This window comes from Ranitomeya imitator, chromosome 10 (assembly GCF_032444005.1).
Source record: "Ranitomeya imitator isolate aRanImi1 chromosome 10, aRanImi1.pri, whole genome shotgun sequence".
NCBI lineage: Eukaryota > Metazoa > Chordata > Amphibia > Anura > Dendrobatidae > Ranitomeya > Ranitomeya imitator.
In genome coordinates this window covers 128398349-128424311 of record NC_091291.1, presented here as the reverse complement: position 1 = coordinate 128424311, position 25963 = coordinate 128398349, and the positions used below count along the sequence as shown (strand labels likewise).

At 44.7% G+C, this 25963-nt stretch overlaps 1 protein-coding gene across 2 annotated transcripts in view; it reads left to right on the top strand.

Annotated features, from left to right (window-relative positions):
* Positions 1-25963, top strand: part of KLHL17 (kelch like family member 17) — a 65202-nt gene that overhangs the window by 25072 nt on the left and 14167 nt on the right. For both annotated transcript variants that reach the window (XM_069741767.1, XM_069741766.1), the window contains exons 2-6: positions 5625-5886; positions 11615-11736; positions 14486-14707; positions 22556-22672; positions 22750-22963. In XM_069741767.1, the coding sequence (XP_069597868.1) occupies positions 5625-5886; positions 11615-11736; positions 14486-14707; positions 22556-22672; positions 22750-22963 (937 nt within the window). The remainder of the gene's footprint in view (positions 1-5624; positions 5887-11614; positions 11737-14485; positions 14708-22555; positions 22673-22749; positions 22964-25963) is intronic.

Below are 25963 nucleotides of genomic sequence, written 5' to 3'. Positions count from 1 at the left end.
TCCCACTATAGACCACATCATGTTGCATTTCTATGGTTTCTTATGGGAGGCGGAGAATTTGAGTGCTTACATTTAAATCCGAAGTCCTTGAGTTCTTTCCTCTGCCGCATTTTCAAGATTTGGCAATGGATCGAAACTGAAAGGCAGAAGATACAGATTAGATATTAGAAAAAATCTTTTTGATAGTGAGGGTGATCGATGGGTTGAACAGGCTTCCATGAGAGGTGGTGAGTTCTCCTCCAATGGAAGTCTTCAAATAGAGATCTGTCTGGGATGGTTTAGTGACTCCTGCATTGAGCAGGGGTTGGACACGATGACCCTGGAGGTCCCTTCCAACTTTAAAATTTTAGGATTCTATTATTTTAATTCTCCTGGCCCTATCAGCCTAGTTGATCCCATTTGGTAATAAAATGTTATGTTGTGTTTTTAGTATTTTAGCAATCATGCTGTCTTTTTAGCAATCATGCTGTCTTATCCACAAAAACTCGCTGCTAGGCCTCTCTCTTCTGTGTAACTCGCTGTATACGGTCTGTTGCCAAGTGTGATCCGTCTTACAGGAAGCTGGGAGCGAGTCTGTCTCTGCTCCTGCTCTCCTGTCTGTCTCTGCTCCTGCTCTCCTGTCTGTCTCTGCTCCTGCTCTCCTGTCTGTCTCTGCTCCTGCTCTCCTGTCTGTCTCTGCTCCTGCTCTCCTGTCTGTCTCTGCTCCTGCTCTCCTGTCTGTCTCTGCTCCTGCTCTCCTGTCTGTCCCCCTGCATCTAGGCTGAGCGGTGAGAGGAGGGAAGCCATTGGATAGACTCGCTGTATAATCTGAGGAGCTGGGAGAATATTGATGATGACAAGCAGTCGCCCCCCAGGACAAGTGGATGGCAAGTTACCGAGTATGAGAATGGGAACAGTTCTTTGACATATTAGATCGGTTTGTGCACCAAAAATACAGTTAAAATTTGATGTTGGCATTGGAGGCAGAAAGACCATTATTTTCTCCAGGTTTTATGTGAAAAAATAGGAACACTTCTTAATACTGGAAGCCAGGTCGACCAGAAATAAAGCTGTCTTATTGGTTATCGTCCAATTCACAAGCCTCCCACGGATTAGTGGAATGAAAAGCCTGAGCCATGTTCAGTGTTTCCCAAGACACAGAGGTGTTTCTGTACTTATTAGGGTTGTTTTTACTGCTCCAATGCCAGCATGGGGTATCAGTGCTTGTTCATAGGGAACCATAATTCAACGCCTGTGAACTAATATTCCCTATATGTACACAGCGCTTGGGGCGCCGACGCTAAGTGTATAAAGGAAGTATGCGGGTTTTCTTATTTTTTTCCAGTAACTTGTGGGCATGGAAAAGGGGTGTTCAATACTGATCAACCTCTTTAATAATTGAATTTAGGATTGCTGTTCAGTTCCATTGCCTCTTGTGTATAACATCCGGCCCCTCGCCCCTGGTGTATTGCATCCAACCCCTCGCCCCTGGTGTATTGCATCTGAGCCCGCGCACCTGGTGTATTACATCCAGTCCCTCGCCCCTGGTGTATTACATCCAACCCCTCGCCTCTGGTGTATAACATCCAACCCGTCGCCCCTGGTGTATTGCATCCAGCCCCTCGCCCCTGGTGTATTACATCCAATCCCTCGCCCCTGGTGTATTGCATCCGACCCTTCACCTCTGGTGTATTGCATCCAACCCCTCGCCCCTGGTGTATTACATCCAACCCCTCGCCCCTGGTGTATTGCATCTGACCCCGCGCCCCTGGTGTATTACATCCGGCCCCTCGCCCCTAATGTATTACATCCGGCCCCTCGCCCTTGGTGTATTACATCCAGCCCCTCGCCCCTGGTGTATTACATCCAACCCTTCACCCCTGGTGTATTACATCCGGCCCCTCTCCCCTGTTGTATTACATCCGGCCCCTCGCCCCTGGTGTATTGCATCTGACCCCACGCCCCTGGTGTATTACATCTAACCCCTCTCCCCTGGTGTATTACATCCAACCCCTCTCCCCTGGTGTATTACATCCAACCCCTCTCCCCTGGTGTATTACATCCAACCCCTCTCCCCTGGTGTATTACATCCAACCCCTCTCCCCTGGTGTATTACATCCAACCCCTCTCCCCTGGTGTATTACATCCAACCCCTCTCCCCTGGTGTATTACATCCAACCCCTCGCCCCTGGTGTATTACATCCAACCCCTCTCCCCTGGTGTATTACATCCAACCCCTCTCCCCTGGTGTATTACATCCAACCCCCCTCCCCTGGTGTATTACATCCAACCCCTCTCCCCTGGTGTATTACATCCAACCCCTCGCCCCTGGTGTATTACATCCAACCCCTCTCCCCTGGTGTATTACATCCAACCCCTCTCCCCTGGTGTATTACATCCAACCCCTCTCCCCTGGTGTATTACATCCAACCCCTCTCCCCTGGTGTATTACATCCAACCCCTCTCCCCTGGTGTATTACATCCAACCCCTCGCCCCTGGTGTATTACATCCAACCCCTCTCCCCTGGTGTATTACATCCAACCCCTCTCCCCTGGTGTATTACATCCAACCCCCCTCCCCTGGTGTATTACATCCAACCCCACTCCCCTGGTGTATTACATCCAACCCCTCGCCCCTGGTGTATTACATCTGATCTTTCACCCCTGGTGTATTACATCCAACCCGTCACCCCTGGTGTATTACATCCAACCCATCTCCCCTGGTGTATTACATCCACCTCCTCTCCCCTGGTGTATTACATCCGGCCCCTCTCCCCTGGTGTATTACATCCGGCCCCTCGCCCCTGGTGTATTGCATCTGACCCCACGCCCCTGGTGTATTACATCCAGCCCCTCGCCCCTGGTGTATTACATCCAACCCTTCACCCCTGGTGTATTACATCCGGCCCCTCTCCCCTGGTGTATTACATCCGGCCCCTCGCCCCTGGTGTATTGCATCTGACCCCAGGCCCCTGGTGTATTACATCCAGCCCCTCGCCCCTGGTGTATTACATCCAACCCTTCACCCCTGGTGTATTACATCCGGCCCCTCTCCCCTGGTGTATTACATCCAACCCCTCGCCCCTGGTGTATTACATCCAACCCCTCGCCCCTGGTGTATTACATCCAACCCCTCGCCCCTGGTGTATTACATCCAACCCCTCTCCCCTGGTGTATTACATCCAACCCCTCTCCCCTGGTGTATTATATCCAACCCCTCGCCCCTGGTGTATTACATCCAACCCCTCGCCCCTGGTGTATTACATCCAACCCCTCGCCCCTGGTGTATTACATCCAACCCCTCTCCCCTGGTGTATTTCATCCAACCCCTCTTCCCTGGTGTATTGCATCCAACCCCACGCCCCTGGTGTATTACATCCAACCCCTCGCCTCTGGTGTATTACATCCAATCCCTCTTCCCTGGTGTATTGCATCTGACCCCACGCCCCTGGTGTATAACATCCGGCCCCTCGCCCCTGGTGTATTACATACGGCCCCTCGCCCCTTGTGTATAACATTCGGCCCCTTGTGTATAACATCCAGCCCCTCGCCCCTGGTGTATTACATCTGACCTCTCGCCCCTGGTGTATGACCTCGGGCCCCCGCCATGCCGTCTACCTTTACTAACGTGAGACAGATTGGCCGATGGTGTGGAGCTCACTGATACCAGCTCAGTCCTGTAATAAAAGCCACCGGGGTAACAAGTCCGTTCATGACATTTCTTCCTCCTGCATCTTCTGCCATCACCTGTGAGTGATATTATTGAGAAGTAGAAGGTACCACAGCAAATCAGCCACAAAGTGGAGACCCTGTAACATTACAGAGCAGGGGGCCAAGCGCTGAAGAGCAGAAGGCAGAAAAGTCACCACCGCTCTGCTGACCCCATAACTGCAGAGTCCAGACCTCCGCTGGTATTAACATCAGCACAAACACTGCACCCCGCCAGAAGGCTGAGCAGCTGTGTGTAGCCTTACATCACCAAGCACAATGCTGAGTGTCGGATGGAGTGGTGTAAAGCTGTACAGGGAAATTGAGAGGGGCACTTTAATACACCATCTTCTCCATCACATACTCCTCTGCTTGGACCGTTTTCACTGCGAGTTGATATAAGTGTTAGCCATGGGATTTTTTTTTCATGTAAATTAGAACAATAGAATATAAACCTGTGCAATTATCATTCACTTTTAGAACAATTTTTTACCGTGTATTCATGATACAACCAGATCATAATGGGGCCAATACTGGGTGCATGCAAATAATATAACAAAATCCCAGTTGTTCTTCTCTGATCTCCCGCTGTTAGTCATTCGGGTAATTACCAGTCATGCATTATTCATCTGTCGCAGCGTAAAAGGAGCGGCAAACAATAGGGTTGGGTTCAGGCTGGGATACGACTTGAATTCTCATTTCTCATTAGCTACTGTAAGACCATAAAATAATTTTGCTATTGAGCTATAGCCACGATACGCTAGATCTTCTCTATTTAGAACTGATTTTGGGCCCCCATTGAGAACTCTATAACGGGGCCCCCAGCTACCATGTACTTTTATATTACTGATGGCCCTTTAGCCATGTAATTAGACTTCAGGACCTCTCAGGCACGAGGCTAGGGTGTGACGGCTACCTCTTGCCCCTTCCAACATTTAATATGATGTATTCTATACTTCTTTCTTCCAAAAACAGTGACACCTTGGCCAACAGGCTGCTTTTGGTATCATAGCTCTGATCAATACACTGCAATAGAACTGAGCTGCAATACCACGCACAACCTGTCGACAGGTGTAGCGCTGTTCTTGGAAGAAAGCGATTTTTATAAACCAAGCACAAAAGTGGCTGCTCGTGGGCAGGGCTTAAAAATGTCCCTTTTCTACCAATACTGTTGTTGGCAAGTCTGCTGGGGCATACAGAGAGGAAAGGGGGCCCTATAGGTACAAATAAAGTGGTGCCTGTTTTGTTGCTGGTTATTACCATTGCATCTGTCAACATTTGAGGATATTGGATTTATCCCCCCCCCCCGTAATGTAATTATTACGGACTATTATTCATGCCTCTTTGTAATTTACTGAGCCTTATTAAATATTTTTGGGATTACTAGAATTTTTGGTAGGTTTTGTATATATATTTTCCTTAGCAGACAGTATATTCTGTCTTTGTATCTCCACTGATTGTTACTGGACTTTATTGATATTTTTAAAGTTTATTAATAAAAATTAATGTTTTTTATTGGCACAAAGCTTCCGTTTTGTCTCTATTTTTGGATATGTACCTTGTGATGCCCAGTATACAATCCGGATAGAAGGGAGAAGGTTTCATGTTGTCGAGACCACTTTGATTCCATAATGTTACGTTTACTCAATTAGACCAATCGGTGAAAGGTTACACGCCCATGAGGAGTTTGCTGATAAACTTTATGTAGATGTAGATGTCTATCCTCGCCTACTGTATCCTCACCCATCCCCTGTAGATTGTGAGGCCTCGCGGGCAGGGTCCTCTCTTCTCCTGTGCCAGTCGTGACTTGTATTGTTCAAGATTATTGTACCTGTTTTTATTATGTACACCCCTCCTCACATGTAAAGCGCCATGGAATAAATGGCGCTATAATAATAAATAATAATAATAATGTTTTTTTTTTTTTTATTGCACAGCTTCAACGAGTGAAGCCAGTGAAGGAGAAATCAGGAGACCAGTCCCCAGCCATGGAAGGGGCGGTGCAGCTTCTGACCCGGGAGGGCCACAGCATCTCCCACAATTCGAAACGGCACTACCACGATGCCTTCGTCTGCATGAACCGAATGCGCCAACGGGGGCTCCTGTGTGACATTGTGCTGCACGTGGGGACCAAGGAAATTAAGGGCCACAAAGTGGTGCTGGCGTCCTGTAGCCCTTATTTTCACGCCATGTTTACAAGTAAGTACCTGTTACACATCTAAAAAAAAAACACATCCATGTAAAATTATTATTCCAGATACCTTTATTTAGGACCAAGTAAACAATGAAGGACAGCATCCAATCCAGGTGAAAGTGTTCAAAAATGGATTCCTTTATTTGCCAAAGTGCAACGTTTCAACCCACATGGGTCTTTGTCATGCTTGACAAAGACCCATGTGGGTTGAAACGTTGCACTTTGGCAAATAAAGGAATCCATTTTTGAACACTTTCACCTGGATTGGATGCTGTCCTTCATTGTTTACTTGGTATGTACACTCTCCATGGGGGTCCAGTGGAACTAGGACGTGCATCCACTTATCCCATGTGCTGTCGGCCATTTTTCTATTCTGTTGACCTTTATTTAGGACGTCCGTTCTGTATGCAAAAGTTCTAAAGTTCTCGTGAATGTCCAAACGTCCACCTTTTTGACCAGTTGTTAAAGGGAACCTAGCAGAAACTTTTAATAAATCATTAATATGATTGTGTACCTCTTTAAAAGATAAGCCAGTGTATACTTTTATGACCCCCCAAAGTGTTTCTCCAGTGGTGAGAAATCGCTTTTTGATGTTGTCTGGAAGTGCACTGAAGTGTAACGATGCACTTACAGCTTCTTAGCCTCCTACTGTAGACCCTACCTAGTGCTAGCCTCCTCTGGTTGATTGACGGCTCAGTGGCCGTGTACTAGAGCAAAAGACCTGTCAATCAAGTGGAAGAGGGTGTTACCATGTAGGAATACAGCGTGAGGCTGAGAAGCTGTAAGTGCACCGACCTGCCCCAATGCACTTCCGGACACGACTTACAAGCACAATTTCTCACAGCTGGAATAGAGCTTTGGGGTCATAAAGGGATCAAGTTATTTATATTTTAAAGGGCTGAACGGTCATATACAGTGCCTTGTGAAAGTATTCGGGCCCCTGGAACTTTTCAACCTTTTCCCACATATCATGCTTCAGACATAAAGATACCAAATGTAAATTTTTGGTGAGGAATCAACAACAAGTGGAACACAATTGTGAAGTTCAACGAAATTTATTGGTTATTTAAAATTTTTGTGGAAATTCAAAGACTGAAAAGTGGGGCGTGCAATATTATTCAGCCCCTTTACTTTCAGTGCAGCAAACTCACTCCAGAAGTTCATTGTGGATCTCTGAATGATCCAATGTTGTCCTAAATGTATAATGATGATAAATATAATCCACCTGTGTGTGATCAAGTCTCCGTGTACATGCACCTGCTCTGTGATAGTCTCAGGGTTCTGTGTGAAGCACAGAGAGCATCATGAAGACCAAGGAACACAACAGGCAGGTCCGTGATACTGTTGTGGAGAAGTTTAAAGCCGGATTTGGATACAAAATGATTTCCAAAACTTTAAACATCCCAAGGAGCAATGTACAAGCGATCATATTGAAATGGAAGGATTATCATATCACTGCAAATCTACCAAGACCCGGCCGTCCCTCTAAACTTTCATCTCAAACAAGAAGACGGATCAGAGATGCAGCCAAGAGGCCCATGATCACTCTGGATGAACTGCAGAGATCTACAGCTGAGGTGGGACAGTCTGTCCATAGGACAACAATCAGTCGTACACTGCACAAATCTGGCCTTTATGGAAGAGTGGAAAGAAGAAAGCCATTTCTCAAAGATATCCATAACAAGTGTTGTTTAAAGTTTGCAACAAGCCACCTGGGAGACACACCAAACACGTGGGAGAAGGTGCTCTGGTCAGATGAAACCAAAATCAAACTTTTTGGCAACAATGCCAAACGATATGTTTCGTGTAAAGGCAACACAGCTCATCACCCTGAACACACCTTCCCCACTGTCAAACATTGTGGTGGCAGCATCATGGTTTGGGCCTGCTTTTCTTCAACAGGGCCAGGGAAGATGGTTAAAATCGATGGGAAGATGGATGGAGCCAGATACAGGACCATTCTTGAAGAAAACCTGCTGGAGTCTGCAAAAGACCTGAGACTGGGACGGAGATTTGTCTTCCAACAAGACAATGATCCCAAACATAAAGCAAAATCTACAATGGAATGGTTCACAAATAAACATATCCAAGTGTTAGAATGGCCAAGTCATAGTCCAGACCTCAATCCAATCGATAATCTGTGGAAAGAGCTGAAAACTGCTGTTCACAAACGATCTCCATCAAACCTCACTGAGCTCGAGCTTTTTGCCAAGGAAGAATGGGCGAGAATTTCAGTCTCTCGATGTACAAAACCGATAGAGACATTCCCCAAGCGACTTATAGCTGTAATTGCAGCAAAAGGTGGCGCAGCAAATTTACATTTGTTATCTTTGTTTGAAGCATGATATGTGGGAAAAGGTTGAAAAGTTCCAGGGGGCTGAATACTTTCGCAAGGCACTGTAAATGTTTTGGGGGTGTTAACGTTTCTAACAGGTTCCCTTTAAACCACAAGTTGATTCACAATAGAATTGGCTGAACCGAAATATCCAGTATATTTTGATGCTGCATTTGTCGAAAAATAAAAACTTACATAAATGTGACCCTAGCTCTATCCCAGTTGTTAGAGCAGCCATTTATCTTGGAACTGTTTTTCTTTCATTTTTTAAATTGGTCCCGGTTAACCATTTTGTGAGCTATGGAGACCCTCCTTTTGTCACCCAGTCAGGGATGTATACGGATATACACAAACCCTTCCCAACGCTCTTCTTGTTTGCTAAGGTGTCCATTCATATTAGACAAGGGTGAGTTTTTTTACTTTTCCCGGCAGTAAATGTTTTGCGATAGAAGGATTAGGCATGTTGAGCGTCAGCATGGCTGACCTTTCTATCCATGGAAGATAAGCCAATGCCAGAGATATCTAATAGAGGATTTATTACACTCTCCCATTGAAATAAACATGGGAACCTTTCACATTGAGCATGCAGTCTTGTCAGCCAACGCTGCCAACGGCAGAAAAACAAGGAACTGAGCAGATTTGTTTACACAATTTTTGGAAAAAGATTTCATACATCTTGAATTTTATCTATTGATATTCCTGCTTTTTTAATAGTTAGGAGTCCAGTGGGCGGTCTTATTCAGTGACTACTGGCCTTCCCCGAATCACTGGACTTTGTCCTATGCATAGTCACTGACTTTACATGACTCAATAATACAAGCAAATACAAGAAACTTTGTAATATCTTGTCAGAGATGTATGCTTCTTTCTCCATCTAGGAGCCACTTCTTCTCTTTCCCTACCTCCTGAACTCATTAATCACATTGAAAACCAGTGAAAATCAATTTTGGTCTATACTAGACCCACTGCCATGTCACTCAGTGATCAGAGTAGCTGCTCATTGAAGTCTATGAAGAGGGGTGGGGGTAGAGGGAGGGAATAGCCAAATGAAACAGGTAGAGCAACAGGATCTGCAGCCTTCTAGTTAGTGTTCTATCCCACCTCAGCGCTACAACACAGTGCTGCTTCTGTGTTATGTATGGGAGACATCACAGCGGCCTTTCTCCACTCACTAGCTCAGAGACGACAGGAAATTAGAGCGAGTGGAGCTGCAGAGGGGAAAAGTCGAATGAAACAGGTAGAGGAACAGGATCTGCAGCTTTCTAGTAAGTGTTTCATCCCACCTTAGTGCTACAACATCTTGCTACTACTTTTCAACCTGAGCTACTGAGAGATGGGATAGTGAGTATCCTTCATGTCTTTGTGTGTGTTACGCTCGCGGCAAGACAGTTTCGTGTGAGCAGGATTCGTGGTCCCACTGTGCTGTGGATCGAAAAGAGCCTGGAGGGGGTTACTAAGTGTCTACCCAATACGGACCCAGGATGCACGGGAATTGACAGTGCCGTGATCCGAGGAGAACCCAGGGAGGTGTGACCAGGTGCTACACCAGGACTGACCTCGGCCACATGGCAGCTGACCCACAACGAGATATGAAGGTGCTGGTGGACACAACTGATGTACAGGCAAGCAGGTGTAGGACCCAGTTCAGACTGGAGGAACAGGAATGGCTTCAAGAATAATTGGGCCTTTGACAAGGGTGTACAAGACCCCAGATGTGGGCAGGCAGGGAACGGCAAATATGGGCAGGCAGGGAACGGCAGTTGTGCGCATACAGAGAACGGCAACTGCGGGCAGGCAGGGAACGTCAGATGGGGACAGGCAGGGAACGGCAGATGCGGCCAGGCAGGGAACGGCAGATGCGGCCAGGCAGGGAACGGCAGATGTGGCCAGGCAGGGAACGGCAGATGTGGCCAGGCAGGGAACGGCAGATGCGGACAGGCAGGGAACGGCAGATGCGGACAGGCAGGGTACGGCAGATGCGGACAGGCAGGGAACGGCAGATGCGGACAGGGAAGGAACGGCAGATGCGGACAGGCAGGGAACGGCAGATGCGGACAGGCAGGGAACGGCAGATGCGGACAGGCAGGGAACGGCAGATGCGGACAAGCAAGGAACGGCAGATGCGGACAGGCAGGGAACGGCAGATGGGGACAGGCAGGGAACGGCAGATGCGGACAGGCAGGGAACGGCAGATGCGGACAGGCAGGGAATGGCAGATGCGGACAGGCAGGGAACGGCAGATGCGGACAGGGAACGGCAGATGCAGACAGGCAAGGAACGGCAGATGCAGACAGGCAGGGAACGGCAGATGTGGACAGGCAGGGAACGGCAGATGCGGACAGGGAACGGCAGATGCAGACAGGCAAGGAACGGCAGATGCGCACAGGAACACACAGACAGGGCCAAGATCACAAAGGATATCTACAATGAAGTAGTAAGTGTACACACTAATAACTAATGTTGCACAGTGACAACAGAATAGAGATAGGTACATGTTCAAACACTTCAGGTTTCAGAGATAGGTGTAGGTTCAGACACAGGGAATTTAGGAAAGGATCCAGACTAGATATAAAAAGGTTCAGGCTTGGTCGTAATCCAGACAAGGACAGACACAGGTAGAGATTCAGGGTTCAGGCCTGGGTATTCAGCCCCCCGGGTGGCAGGAACAGGAAAGTACCTGGTAACACAGCAGTTGCACAAACACACTGAAAGGGAATGTTGCTCAGTCACCTCCCAACAGGTGGAGGTGCCTTAAGTACCAAGTGCCTCTCAGCAATAGGCTGGGGACACATTTGGAATGCGTGTACTGTCTCTTTAAGAATCAGAAAGTGCAAGTGCGGGCGCCTTAAGCATGCACAGCAATCAGAGGACCAGAAGCTCACTTCACACAGCAAGCAGAGGACAAGCAGCTCACTGCACAGCCTGGAGTGGTGAGTACGCTGGTGTCCCTGAATGGTGGGGGACGGGAAGCCATGCAGGGACGAAGGAAGTGGTGTTACGGTGTGCTATGTATGGGAAGACATTACAGCCTCCAGGCTCTACTCACTAGCTCAGAGACGACTGGAAATTAGAGAGAGTGAAGCTGCAGATGGGGAAAAAACTACTAAAAAATTCAAAATTCAAGTCATATAATGGCCACAAATAATGTTATTCTCTTTGTTATTTTTACACGTGGCACATTATTATGAAATTATATTAATCTGCTCGCCTCTTCCTGCTCTACGCCAGGCTGCTCAGATACAGGTCTGCGTGCACAAATGCCGCAAGTCTCAGCACAAACTATCCATAAAATGTGATAATGTGCTTTTAAGTGATTTATATTATTTCATGTTTGCTCTGAGCAAAATCCAAATTGGTTTCTATAATTGTATTTTCTTTTTTCTTTTTTTTTTTTGCAGATGAGATGAGTGAGAGTCGGCAGACTCATGTGACCTTGCATGACATTGACCCTCAAGCATTGGAGCAGCTGGTGCAGTATGCTTACACAGCAGAGATAATGGTGGGAGAGGGGAATGTGCAGGTATGGGAATGCAGTGGTATTCTTAAACACGGCTTCACATCTGCCAAGGACCAAGGTTACATGTCCACACATTGTGATATATGCTCTGTGAACTCTACTATGACATTTCCACATACATACATTCCCATATGTGACAGTGAGAGAGCACAGGCAGGCAGGGTCCCCGCACCCAACATAAGCCAGGCAGGCAGTCTGCCCCGGGTTCACCCCTGTCCCATGTCACACAGGAGGATAATCCTTTTGGTATTTTGGATGTGTCTGCACAGAATCCAACTAATCTAAATAAAGATTTATTATTCCAGTTTATCACCTGACTGCAGAAAATTATTGTTTGCTTATGAAAACTTGGCACCGTTCTTTGAAGTTGTAGCAAAGATTTTGATAATCTGGTTGATCACTAGTCTTAAGCAATAAGTAGATTAGATTCTTGTTTTCAATGTATTACATTCTGCAATGTTAATAGGAGGAGAAAAGTGTATACTAATGACTGGCCAGCTTAGTGTGAACGCGTCCTCAGTAAATGACCTACCTCCTTCATTACGTTACATTTCATATATACGGTATATATATTATAGCGATCTGTATTAAAAAATAGTAAACGTGTAATATATATATATATATATATATAACAGACTAAAAGTTTGGACACACCTTCTCATTTAAAGATTGTTCTGTATTTTCATGACTATGAAAATTGTACATTCACACTGAAGCCATCAAAACTATGAATTAACACATGTGGAATTATATACTTAACAAAAAAGTGTGAAACAACTGAAATTATGTCTTATATTCTAGGTTCTTCAAAGTAGCCACCTTTTGCTTTGATGAAAAGCTTTGCACACTCTTGGCATTCTCTTGATGAGCTTCAAGAGGTAGTCACCGGGAATGGTTTTCACTTCAAAGGTGTGCCCTGTCAGTGGGATTTCTTGCCTATGAATGGTGTTGGGACCATCAGTTGTGTTGAGCAGAAGTCTGGTGGATACACAGCTGATAGTCCTACTGAATAGACTGTTAGAATTTGTATTATGGCAAGAAAAAAAGTAGCTAAGTAAAGAAAAATAAGTGGCCATCATTACTTTAAAAAATGAAGGTCAGTCAGTCCGAAAAATTGGGAAAACTTTGAAAGTGTCCCCAAGTGCAGTGGCAAAAACCATCAAGCGCTACAAAGAAACTGGCTCACATGAGGGCAGCCCCAGGAAAGGAAGACCAAGAGTCACCTCTGCTTCTGAGGATAAGTTTATCCGAGTCACCAGCCTCAGAAATCGCAGGTTAACAGCAGCTCAGATTAGAGACCAGGTCAATGCCACACAGAGTTCTAGCAGCAGACACATCTCTACAACAACTGTTAGGCCGGAGTCACACATGCGAGAAACACGTCCGTGTCTCGCATGTGAACAGCAAGCTCTGGCGCCGGCACTTTGGAGCGGAGCGTTCGGCTCCATGTGTTGCTATGCGGCCGCACGCTCCGCTCCGAAGTGCCGGCGCCAGAGCTTGCTGTTCACATGCGAGACACGGACGTGTTTCTCGCATGTGTGACTCCGACCTTAAGAGGAGACTTTGTGCAGCAGGCCTTCATGGTAAAATAGCTGCTTGGAAACCACTGCTAAGGACAGGCAACAACAGAAGAGACTTGTTTGGGCTAAAGAACACAAGGAATGGACATTAGACCAGTGGAAATCTGTGCTTTGGTCTGATGAGTCCAAATTTGAGATCTTTGGTTCCAACCACCGTGTCTTTGTGCAACTCAGAAAAGGTGAACGGATGGACTCTACATGCCTGGTTCCCACCGTGAAGCATGGAGGAGGAGGTGTGATGGTGTGGGGGGGCTTTGCTGGTGACACTGTTGGGGATTTATTAAAAATTGAAGGCATACTGAACCAGCATGGCTACCACAGCATCTTGCAGCGGCATGCTATTCCATCCGGTTTGCGTTTAGTTGGACCATCATTTATTTTTCAACAGGACAATGGCCCCAAACACACCTCCAGGCTGTGTAAGGGCTATTTGACCAAGAAGGAGAGTGATGGGGTGCTACGCCAGATGACCTGGCCTCCACAGTCACCAGACCTGAACCCAATCGAGATGGTTTGGGGTGAGCTGGACCGCAGAGTGAAGGCAAAAGGGCCAACAAGTGCTAACATCTCTGGGAACTCCTTCAAGATTGTTGGAAGACCATTCCCGGTGACTACCTCTTGAAGCTCATCAAGAGAATGCCAAGAGTGTGCAAAGCAGTCATCAAAGCAAAGGGTGGCTACTTTAAAGAACCTAGAACATAAGACATAATTTCAGTTGTTTCACACTTAAGTATATAATTCCACATGTGTTAATTCATAGTTTTGATGCATACACACACACACACATATACACACACACACACACACACACACACATACACACAGTGAGGCAAAAAGTATTTAGTCAGCCACCAATTGTGCAAGTTCTCCCACTTAAAAAGATGAGAGAGGCCTGTAATTGACATCATGGGTAGACCACAACTATGAGCGTCAAAATGAGAAAACAATCCAGAAAATCACATTTGGCAAGATTTATTTTGCAAATTATGGTGGTAAGTAACAGGTGTGGGCAATATGAAAATCACCCCTGAAACCAGATAAAAAATGGGATGATCCCTTGACCTTAATCGTGCTGAATTATCGCACCGCGCGTTGCAAACTCAAACTTTGCGCAGTTGTGTAGAATCACATTGCAGAATCACCGGCTGACGTCCCAGATTTTCTCCTTCCAGACTCTGCTGCCGGCCGCCAGTCTCTTGCAGCTGAACGGAGTGAGGGACGCCTGCTGCAAGTTCCTGCTCAGCCAGCTCGACCCTTCCAACTGTCTTGGCATACGCGGCTTTGCAGACACACATTCTTGTAGCGACCTGCTCAAGTCTGCGCACAAGTATGTCCTGCAACACTTTGTAGAGGTGTCCAAGACTGAAGAGTTCATGCTTCTGCCTTTAAAACAGGTAATCCGAATTCAGATATGTTGGTATTGTAATATGGTAAAAGGGGGCACCATATCTACCCATATATAAATATAGGGGATTTTTCTGGGGTAGGTTTGGTGAAGAAAATTCGGCACCCTAAAATTGTTCTATGCGTCTGAATGGGGTTGTTTCTGCAGCATGTGTCTTAGAATAAAATGTCTTAATTGTTTATATATTTCTGGACATTTCCTCTAATTCCTTGTGCTGTGGGTCGTGTTTTCTCCTATACTTATGTATGTCTCTCCACTATGTGCCATTCTGAAGGACATTGTCCTTGTTGACCCGTAGGGGTGACAGATGGGGAGAGACCATATATTTATGATGACCGTGCTAAACTTGGACACTATACAGCTGGCACAAAAAAGGTTTTGGTGTATGAAGAATAGAAGTTGGGAGCCAAAAGCTTTACTTTTATCGCAGTACTATAAGTGGAGGATGAAATAGGCAATCCATGGTGTGATATCCATCCTACCACTAAGCACCACCATCTACCTGGAGTGCTGACTATAACCTTTCCACATTGTGGAGATGGCATAGCACCCTGGCACCAGGAATGCCCATCAGTGCCTCTGCTTTCCAAGAGAAGTCTATGGTCACTTTGCATGACTGGAAGTTTTTTTTTAAGGTTTAGGAGATTCAGTTCAGCTTCGTGCTATGGATTTTCTGTGATTTTCTGTGATTTGTGTGATTGTTCTATGAAGTATATGCACAGAAGCCACTTCTGGGCTGAGGCTTAGTGTATCTGTCAAGGCACTGTTGCAGGATATCCCGGGCTATTGACTCTTTCCCTAAAGGGGCGCCCTAGCTATTTCTGCTCCCGGATTACTTCTGATGGTGAAAATGACAGGACCACGTGCCTTGCTGAGTTCCTAAATCAGTCCTTATATGTCCCCTCCCACACCCAGGGAAGTGAGGAGTTGTAGTGCATAAGAATACGCAACCAGACTAACATGGCAAGACGTACTGGGATAAATGAAAATCCCAAACATAGAAATATGAACTCACAAACAGAGTGGCACACCGGAAAGTGTTATGACCTGGTGGTCAGGACAATAATGGACCTGGTGGTTAAGAGCACACGGAATGACCTGATAGTTACTGATAATAAAGGACGAGCTCTGGGACGTGGGAACTCTGCTGACCGCAATCCCTAATCCTATCAAACACACTAGAAATAGCCGTGGATTGCGCCTAACGCTCCCTATGCAACTCGGCACAGCCTAAGGAACTAACTAGCCCTGAAGATAGAAAAATAAAGCCTACCTTGCCTCAGAGAAATTCCCCAAAGGAAAAGGCAGCCCCCCACATATAATGACTGTGAGTAAAGATGAAAATACAAACACAGAACACGCAAAAAGGCCCTCCACACGGACTCACGGTGCGGAGGCGCTCCCTCTGCGTCCCAGAGCTTCCAGCAAGCAAGACAACAATAAAAATAGCAAGCTGGACAGAAAAATAGCAAACCAAAGAAATACAAGCTGGAACTTAGCTTCTGCTGGGAAGACAGGTCACAAGAACGATCCAAGAGTGAACTAGACCAATACTGGAACATTGACAGGTGGCATGGAGCAAAGATCTAAGTGGAGTTAAATAGAGCAGCAGCTAACGAATTAACCTTGTCACCTGTGGAAGGAAACTCAGAAACACCCACCAGAGGAAGTCCATGGACAGAACCAGCCGAAGTACCATTCATGACCACAGGAGGGAGCCCGACAACAGAATTCACAACAGGAAAGTAAAGGAAGGAAAAAACAAATGAGAGGAAGAGGATATGCACACAGACACATCACTAAGCAACAGTCTTCTCAACAATGCTTCAAACGCCTCCTTAAAGAATCAGGCGGTATGACACTAACACTGGCAATCCCTGATTCCCAAAAGAGAGTATATCTTTCAAAGGGGAGTGGCCAACACGGAACAGCTGAGACCATCAAAGCAGGAAAGCTTCAGGAACGCTCAACTGAACAAATTAACCCCTGCACTGCTAGCAAGAACCTGCAATGTGAAGTGCTTCTAATTAGTGCAGGAATATGAGAAATCAGACTCCTTACTTCTGGCCCCTGTGTGTTGCAGTAAACCTGTGACAATATGCGTAAGCTCTCTTGGGTACAAGAAAAGAAAAAAAGGAAACTATAGTCTGGAAATGTTCATTGACTTCTGTGGGAGAATGGCCATTCTCTGTAATCTGTGCAGAGAGAGGTAGGAAGTGAGCTATGAATATTAGCCAAGGCCGGCTTAAGTTTTATGCTGGTCTTTGGGCGAAAGTACACTTCTCTCTCTTGTCTTTGTTTTTCCCTCTTTGCCTTCAAAGAGCTATATCTTTTTAATTCCTTGGTCCTTATGAGTGGTAGATTTTACTGCTACTATTTTTGGGTTCCATACAACTTCTTGAACTCTTTCAACTCTATTTTATTGGAGGGGAAAAGTGGTTTTTTTTGTTTTTTAATTTTGTTTTTCACTGTTTGGGACAAACATAATATTTTATTACTTTGTGGTGATACCAAAGATGTATCTTTGTATTTTTTAGATTTTACTTGCGTTTCCAGAAAAGGCAGTGAAATTGACTAATATATAATATGCGTGTGTAATATATATAATATAGTATGTGTGTATGTAATATATACACCCTTTTTGTACATAATTTTCATAGTTTACTTTTTACAATTTTTTTTAATTTCTAGGGGACTTGAGCTAGAAATTGCTTGTAAAAAAAACCACCGCAATACAACAATAATTGCAAACATGGCAGACAATAGGCCACAGCACTTGCCAGGGTTATATATATATATATATACTAGCTGAAGAGCCCGGCGTTGCCTGGGCATAGTAAATATCTGTGGTTAGTTACAGCACTTCACTTCTCTCATTTTCTCATCACATCTCTCATTTTCTCCCTCACATCTCTCATTTTCCCCCTTCCCCCTTAACACTTGCCATTTCGACCTCACATCTGTCATTTTCTGATCACTCCACTATTTTCCCTCATTCCTCTCATTTTGCACTCACATCTTTTCATTTTCACCTCACACCTCTCATGTTCCCCTCGTTATATACCGTACATGTTTGTCATCTCCCTTATATATAGTATACACCTGTTTGTCATCTCCTGTATATAGTATATACCTGTATGTCATCTCCCCTGTATATAGTATATACCTGTATGTCATTTCCCCTGTAAATAGTATATACCTGCTGTATGTCATCTCCTCCTGTATATTGTATATACCTATGTGTCAACTCCTCCTGTATATAGTATATACCTGTAAGTCAGCTCCTCCTGTATATAGTATATACCTGTGTGTCATCTGCTCCTGTATATAGTATGTACCTGTATGTCATCTCCTCCTGTATATAGTATATAGCTGTGTGTCATCTCCTCCTATATATAGTATATACCTGTCATCTCCCCTGTATATAGTATATACCTGTATGTCATCTTCTCCTATATATAGTATATACCTGTAAGTCAGAGGTGTCAAACTACATTCCTCGAGGGCTGCAACCAGGTCATGTTTTCAGGATTTCCTTGTACTGCACAGGTGATAATTTAATCACCTACACACATAATGATTGCAGCACCTTGTGCAATGCTAAGGAAATCTTGAAAACACGCATGGTTTGCGGCCCTCGAGGAATGCAATTTGATACCCCTGCTGTAAGTCATCTCCTCCTGTATATAGTATATAATGTACCTGTGTGTCATCTCCCCTGTATAGTATGTACCTGTATGTCATCTCCTCCTGTATTAGACCGCATTCACACGTTATCTGGTCAGTATTTTGACCTCAGTATTTGTAAGCTAAATTGGCAGCCTGATAAATCCCCAGCCAGCAGGAAGCCCTCCCCCTGGCAGTATATATTAGCTCACACATACACATAATAGACAGGTCATGTGATTGACAGCTACCATATTTCCTATATGGTACATTTGTTGCTCTTGTAGTTTGTCTGCTTAATAATCAGATTTTTATTTTTGAAGGATAATACCAGACTTGTGTGTGTTTTAGGGCGAGTTTCATGTGTCAAGTTGTGTGTGTTGAGTTTTGTGTGGCGACATGCGTGTAGCAACTTTTTGTGTATCGAGTTGCACGTGACAGGTTAGTGTAGCAAGTTGTGTGCAGCAAGTTTTGCGCATGGCGAGTTTTGCGCGTGGCAAGTTTTATGTGTGGTGCGTTTTTGAGTATGTGTGAGGCAACTTTTGCATGTGGTGCAACTTTTGTGCATGTGGTAATTTTTCCGCGTGTGCAAGTTTTGCGTGTGGTGAGTTTTCCATGTGGTGAATTTTGCGCGTGGCGAGTTTTGAGCGGTGACATTTGTGTTTTGACTTTTATGTGGTGACGTTGGTGTATGTGTGGTGAAATGTGTGCTGAGGGTGGTGTATGTGTTCAAGCACGTGGTAGTGTGTGGCGCATTTTGTGTGTGTGTTCACATCCCCATGTGTGGTGACTATCCCATGTCGGGGCCCCACCTTAGCAACTGTACGGTATATACTCTTTGGCGCCATCGCTCTCATTCTTTAAGTCCCCCTTGTTCACATCTGGCAGCTGTCAATTTGCCTCCAACACTTTTCCTTTCACTTTTTTCCCCATTATGTAGATAGGGGCAAAATTGTGTGGTGAATTGGAACGCGCTGGGTTAAAATTTCGCCTCACAATATAGCCTGTGACGCTCTCGGGGTCCAGACGTGTGACTGTGCAAAATTTTGTGGCTGTAGCTGTGACGGTGCAGATGCCAATCCCGGACACACACACACACACACACACACACACACACACACACACTTCGCTTTATATATTAGATATATATATCTATATCTCTATATCATAGCTGTCATTGTAAACCTGTTTGTGATTATAATGAGACTGCTGAAAAGTCAGCATGTTCTTATTTTTTTATTATTACTTTGTTTATTATTTTTTATATAGATGGACTATCTATTATCTATCTATCTATCTATCTATCTATCTATCTATCTATCTATCTATTTATCATCATTTCCTAGTATTCTCTATCATCCATTAAAAAAGAGGAAAAAAATATGCAATACTCTGGGAAACATTGACCGGTGTATTGTACTGTGTTGTGGTGGTGATCGATAAGTAACCCTTTGGGTGGCTGCTGATCCCCTCACGTCATCATCCCACCCCGGGTTTTATCTAATCCCTTGACGTCCAAGTAACGAGAGTCTCTCGGATAATTTCTATTCCATCTTCCCACACAGATTGTGCGCCTTTCTGAAGCCCCCTCACAAACCCGCACACGCAACTTAACCCAGGCGCCCGTGTATAATTGCCATGTCTCCTAGCAACGGCCTGTAAGACATAATGCAAGGGGGAACTCCATAACAGGAAGCTGCGTGCGCATCAGCTGCAACCGTCCCCAGCTGTTCGCCTTCAATGGCTCCATTCCCACTGTGTTTCTTCTACACATTTTTAATGACTATTTGTGTTATTTCCTGCAAGCTCCAGTCACCGGCTGCCAGCGTCTCCGTCAAGCTGTTGTTTTGTCACATTAGTGCGATATTTCCTGTTTTCGGCTGCTACTGTGCTCCAATGCAAGATCATTTTATATTTTACCTTTTAACTCCTTACCTTCCTCGTATTTCCACTTTAATTCTGTACTGGTTTCTGCTCCGGTTTGGCACTTCTAATTATTATGTAGTGCTTTATTGCAGCGACCTGACGTTTTGCCCCCGCCACCTTCAATAATCCAATACTGATGGAGTCATTACGTTCTTATGGAAAAAAAAAATGTTCTCGGAGTAACATCCGAGACATGTGTATTTATTAGTGATGAGCGGACGTGCTCAGATAAGGTGTTATCCAAGTATTTTAGGCGTGCTCGGATTATATATTCGAGTCCCTGCGGCTGCATGTTTTGAGGCAGTAGACAGCCATAACACATGCGGGCATTTCCTAACAAACAGGCAATCCCTGCATGTGTTATGGCTGTCTACCGCCGCAAAACACACAGCCGCAGGGACTCGAATATATTTTCTGAGCACGCCTAAAATACTCGCATAACACCCGAGCATGTTCGGATAATACGTTATCCTAGCACATTCACTCATCATTAGTACTTATGTGTTTTAGTTGCAGAAACGCACCAATAAATGCAGAAACAACCAACGCCAGGCCAGCTGTTTAACCCCTTATGGACTGGGGGATTTTTCTTTTTTTGGGGGGCACTTTTGTTTTTTTCTTTTTATTTTGCTCGTTCTTAAAAGTCATGATTTTTATTTTTCCGTCAGGCTTTTTTTTTTTACTGTAGGACAAGTAGTAGTTTGTAATTATACCATTCATTTTACCATTTTACCACTGGAAATCGGGGGGAAAAATTCTTAAGTGCTGTGAAATTGTAGAAAAAAAAAACTTCCCCGCAATTCAGCCATTTTTTGGGGGGGGCTTTTCTTTTACGATGACCTGGTAACATGATTCTCTAGGTCAGTACGATTACCGTAACGCTAAAGCTTTGCAGTTTGTTTATTATTTTAGTGGTGACAAAAAAAATAGTAAAAAAAAAATATAAAAACATTTTTTTTTCATTATTTTCTGATTTTTTTTTCTTTTTTTTTTTTTGCCCTATTTTGTGGTAGGTATAGCACTTTATTGCATTTTTTTTTTAAGTGGAGCAGTCGAGAAATGGCAGTTCTATTATTCCAATTTAATATTTTATTTTTTTGCAGTTAATTTATGGTTTAAATAATTGTATATTTTGATTAATCTCATTTCTGTTGATATGATTTTTGAATTTTTATAATGTTTGCTTTCAATATTTTTTTTTAAACAATTTTTAGCTTTTTAGCCGAATTGATTAGTTATCAGAATTTTTTTTTTTTTTTTGCACAATTGATTGTTTATCCTATAGACTGCAGTAACAGAGCAAAATCAGCCAAATTCTCTTTCAATTTGTGGATTCCGCACAAAAGAAAAAAAAAAAGCAGCATGTGTCTGAGTTCCAGTTTTAGATACTGTAAAATGCAGCGGAAAATCTGCACGTAAAATAAACATCGAATATGCAAAGTCTGAACCAAACCTTTGAGTGCATTATGACTCTACAGATTGTGTTGCACCATGCCTGCATGTAAAAGATGCGGTTTTCTAATTGATTATTAATGTTCATGCAATATGGCAGGTAATGAGCAGTTTTGGGGTACAGCCAGGCAGTATGTTTGCTCACCCACACCAGGTCCATGGATGTTCGCCATGACGATTGAGGGTGTTTCAGCTGGATGTGGTTGTCCACACTTTTTGGCCATACCCTTACCCTATAAAATGTTGTGTCCATTGGCCACCATTGGTTGGTTATGATTTTGCCATGTACGGCAGCCATACTGTGCCTAGGCACAATAGGGACATTGAAAAGGGATAGCGCATTAGTGAACAACCCCTTTAAGATTTTATTTTTGCAACAATTATTGTTGGCTAATTGTCTCTCTGCCTTCTTGTTGGCACTCATTATACTTGGTCTTATGTATACTATTTATTTGTATTGGGCGGATGTAATTTTTTTTCTGCACTACTTGATACTATTTAAAGGTCCTCCTTGTTTCATTTCTGCACACTCAGTTTTTATCCGTTATATACTATATTTATTTTTATGATTTTTGTTCTAAAAAGATGATTAATATATATTTGCTATAGTCGATCATTCAGGATTTTTTGCTTTCTTTTTTATTCCTTTTTTTTTTCTTCCATTTGTGGTCAATCTCTGCTTGTTTGTTAGCTGAAATCTGCCTAAATAAATGAAGTGTTTGCGCCATGCATGTGTGTTGTTATGGTCCTCATCTCATAGTCTCTAATTTATATAATGTGTTTGCGGTTCTAGGTGCTGGACCTAATCTCCAGCGACAGTCTGAATGTCCCTTCTGAGGAGGAGGTGTACCGAGCTGTCCTAAACTGGGTCAAACATGATGTGGATGGTAGGAGACAGCACGTTCCCCGGGTGAGAATCATACGTATGAGCCCACAAATCTGCCTGCAGCATCTGATGTGGTGCCTGACTCTCCATATTTCCTGCAGTTAATGAAGTGTGTGCGGCTGCCCTTGCTGAGCCGGGATTTCCTGATGAGCAGTGTAGACACAGAGCTTCTTGTGCGTCACCATTCGGAGTGCAAAGACCTTTTGATTGAGGCGCTCAAGTACCACCTGATGCCAGAACAGCGTGGGGTTCTCAGTAACAGTCGAACCCGACCAAGGCGATGCGAGGGAGCAAGCACTGTGCTTTTTGCAGTAGGTGAGAAGATAAAATACCTTTTTCTATATACTATGGCTAGAAACACTCCTATACTTGTTACAGATTGGAGTAGGTCTGGAATGCCAGGACTAAATGACTGGTAAATTATGTAGAATTCTTCATCTTCTCCCATTGTTGCTATTTTACAGCCTTCCATCTCTGCTGCCCGCTTAATCCACCTGAGCCCACATTACTTTTCTTCCTCACCCTTCACCTGCAACCACTGCCTGACAAGCTCCATTCAAAATATTAACAAGGACCATAACCTGTCCTATCCATACATCTCTGTCCTAATCTCCTGATACCTCCCCCATATAATCTCCAGTCCATAACCTGTCCTCTCCATACATCTCTGTCCTAATCTCCTGATACCTCCCCACATGTAATCTCCAGTCCATAACCTGTCATCTCCATACATATCTGTCCTAATGCACTGATACCTCCCCACATGTAATCTCCAGTCCATAACCTGTCCTCTCCATACATTTCTGCCCTAATCTCCTGATACCTCCCCACATGTAATCTCCAGTCCATAACCTGTCCTCTCCATACATCTCTATCCTAATCTCCTGATACCTCCCCACATGTAATCTCTAGTCCATAACCCGTCCTCTCCATACATCTCTGCCCTAATCTCCTGATACCGCCCCACATGTAATCTCCAGTCCATAATCTGTCCTCTCCATACATCTCTGTCCTAATCTCCTGATACTTCCCCCATATAATCTCCAGTCCATAACCTGTCCTCTCCAGACATCTCTGTCCTAATGCCCTGATACCTCCCCACATATAATCCCCAGTCCATAACCTGTCCTCTCCATATATCTCTGCCCTAATCTCCTGATATCTCCCCACATGTAATCTCCAGTCCATAACCTGTCCTCTCCATACATCTCTGTCCTAATCTCCTGATACCTCCCCACATATAATCTCCAGTCCATAACCTGTCCTCTCCATATATCTCTGCCCTAATCTCCTGATATCTCCCCACATGTAATCTCCAGTCCATAACCTGTCCTCTCCATACATCTCTGTCCTAATCTCCTGATACCTCCCCACATGTAATCTCCAGTCCATAACCTGTCCTCTCCACACATCTCTGCCCTAATCTCCTGATATCTCCCCACATGTAATCTCCAGTCCATAACCTGTCCTCTCCATACATCTCTGCCCTAGTCTCCTGATACCTCCCCACATGTAATCTCCAGTCCATAACCTGTCCTCTCCATACATCTCTGCCCTAGTCTCCTGATACCTCCCCTCATGTAATCTCCAGTCCATAACCTGTCCTCTCCATACATCTGCCCTAAACTCCTGATACCTCCCCATATGTAATCTCCAGTCCATAACCTGTCCTCTCCATACATCTCTGTCCTAATCCCCTGATACCTCCCGACATGTAATCTCCAGTCCATAATCTGTCCTCTCCATACATCTCTGTGCTAATCTCTAGTCCTAACACCTCCTCACATGTAATCTCCAGTCCATAACCTGTCCTCTCCATACATCTGCCCTAAACTCCTGATACCTCCTCACATGTAATCTCCAGTCCATAACCTGTCCTCTCCATACATCTCTGTCCTAATCCCCTGATACCTCCCGACATGTAATCTCCAGTCCATAATCTGTCCTCTCCATACATCTCTGTGCTAATCTCTAGTCCTAACACCTCCTCACATGTAATCTCCAGTCCATAACCTGTCCTCTCCATACATCTCTGTCCTAATCTCCTGATATCTCCCCACATGTAATCTCCAGTCCATAACCTGTCCTCTCCATACATCTCTGTCCTAATCTCCTGATACCTCCCCCATATAATCTCCAGTCCTTAACCTGTCCTCTCCATACATATCTGTCCTAATGCCCTGATACCTCCCCACATGTAATCTCCAGTCCATAACCTGTCCTCTCCATACATTTCTGCCCTAATCTCCTGATACCTCCCCACATGTAATCTCCAGTCCATAACCTGTCCTCTCCATACATATCTGTCCTAATCTCCTGATACCTCCCCGCATGTAATCTCCAGTCCATAACCTGTCCTCTCCATACATCTCTGCCCTAATCTCCTGATACCTCCCCATATGTAATCTCCAGTCCATAACCTGTCCTCTCCATACATCTCTGTCCTAATCTCCTAACACCTCCTTGCATGTAATCTCCAGTCCATAACCTGTCCTCTCCATACATCTCTGTCCTAATCCCCTGATTCCTCCCGACATGTAATCTCCAGTCCATAATCTGTCCTCTCCATACATCTCTGTGCTAATCTCTAGTCCTAACACCTCCTCACATGTAATCTCCAGTCCATAACCTGTCCTCTCCATACATCTCTGTCCTAATCTCCTAACACCTCCTCGCATGTAATCTCCAGTCCATAACCTGTCCTCTCCATACATCTCTGTCCTAATCTCCTGATACCTCCCCATATGTAATCTCCAGTCCATAACCTGTCCTCTCCATACATCTCTGCCCTAATCTCCTGATACCTCCCCATATGTAATCTCCAGTCCATAACCTGTCCTCTCCATACATCTCTGCCCTAATCTCCTGATACCTCCCCACATGTAATCTCCAATCCATAACCTGTCCTCTCCATACATCTGTCCTAATCTCCTGATACCTCCCCACATGTAATCTCCAGTCCATAACCTGTCCTCTCCATACATCTCTGCCCTAGTCTCCTGATACCTCCCCGCATGTAATCTCCATTCCATAACCTGTCCTCTCCATACATCTCTGTCCTAATCTCCTGATACCTCCCCCATATAATCTCCAGTCCATAACCTGTCCTCTCCATACATCTGTCCTAATCTCCTGATACCTCCCCACATGTAATCTCCAGTCCATAACCTGTCCTCTCCATACATCTCTGCCCTAATCTCCTGATACCTCCCCCATATAATCTCCAGTCCATAACCTGTCCTCTCCATACATCTCTGCCCTAGTCTCCTGATACCTCCCCACATGTAATCTCCAGTCCATAACCTGTCCTCTCCA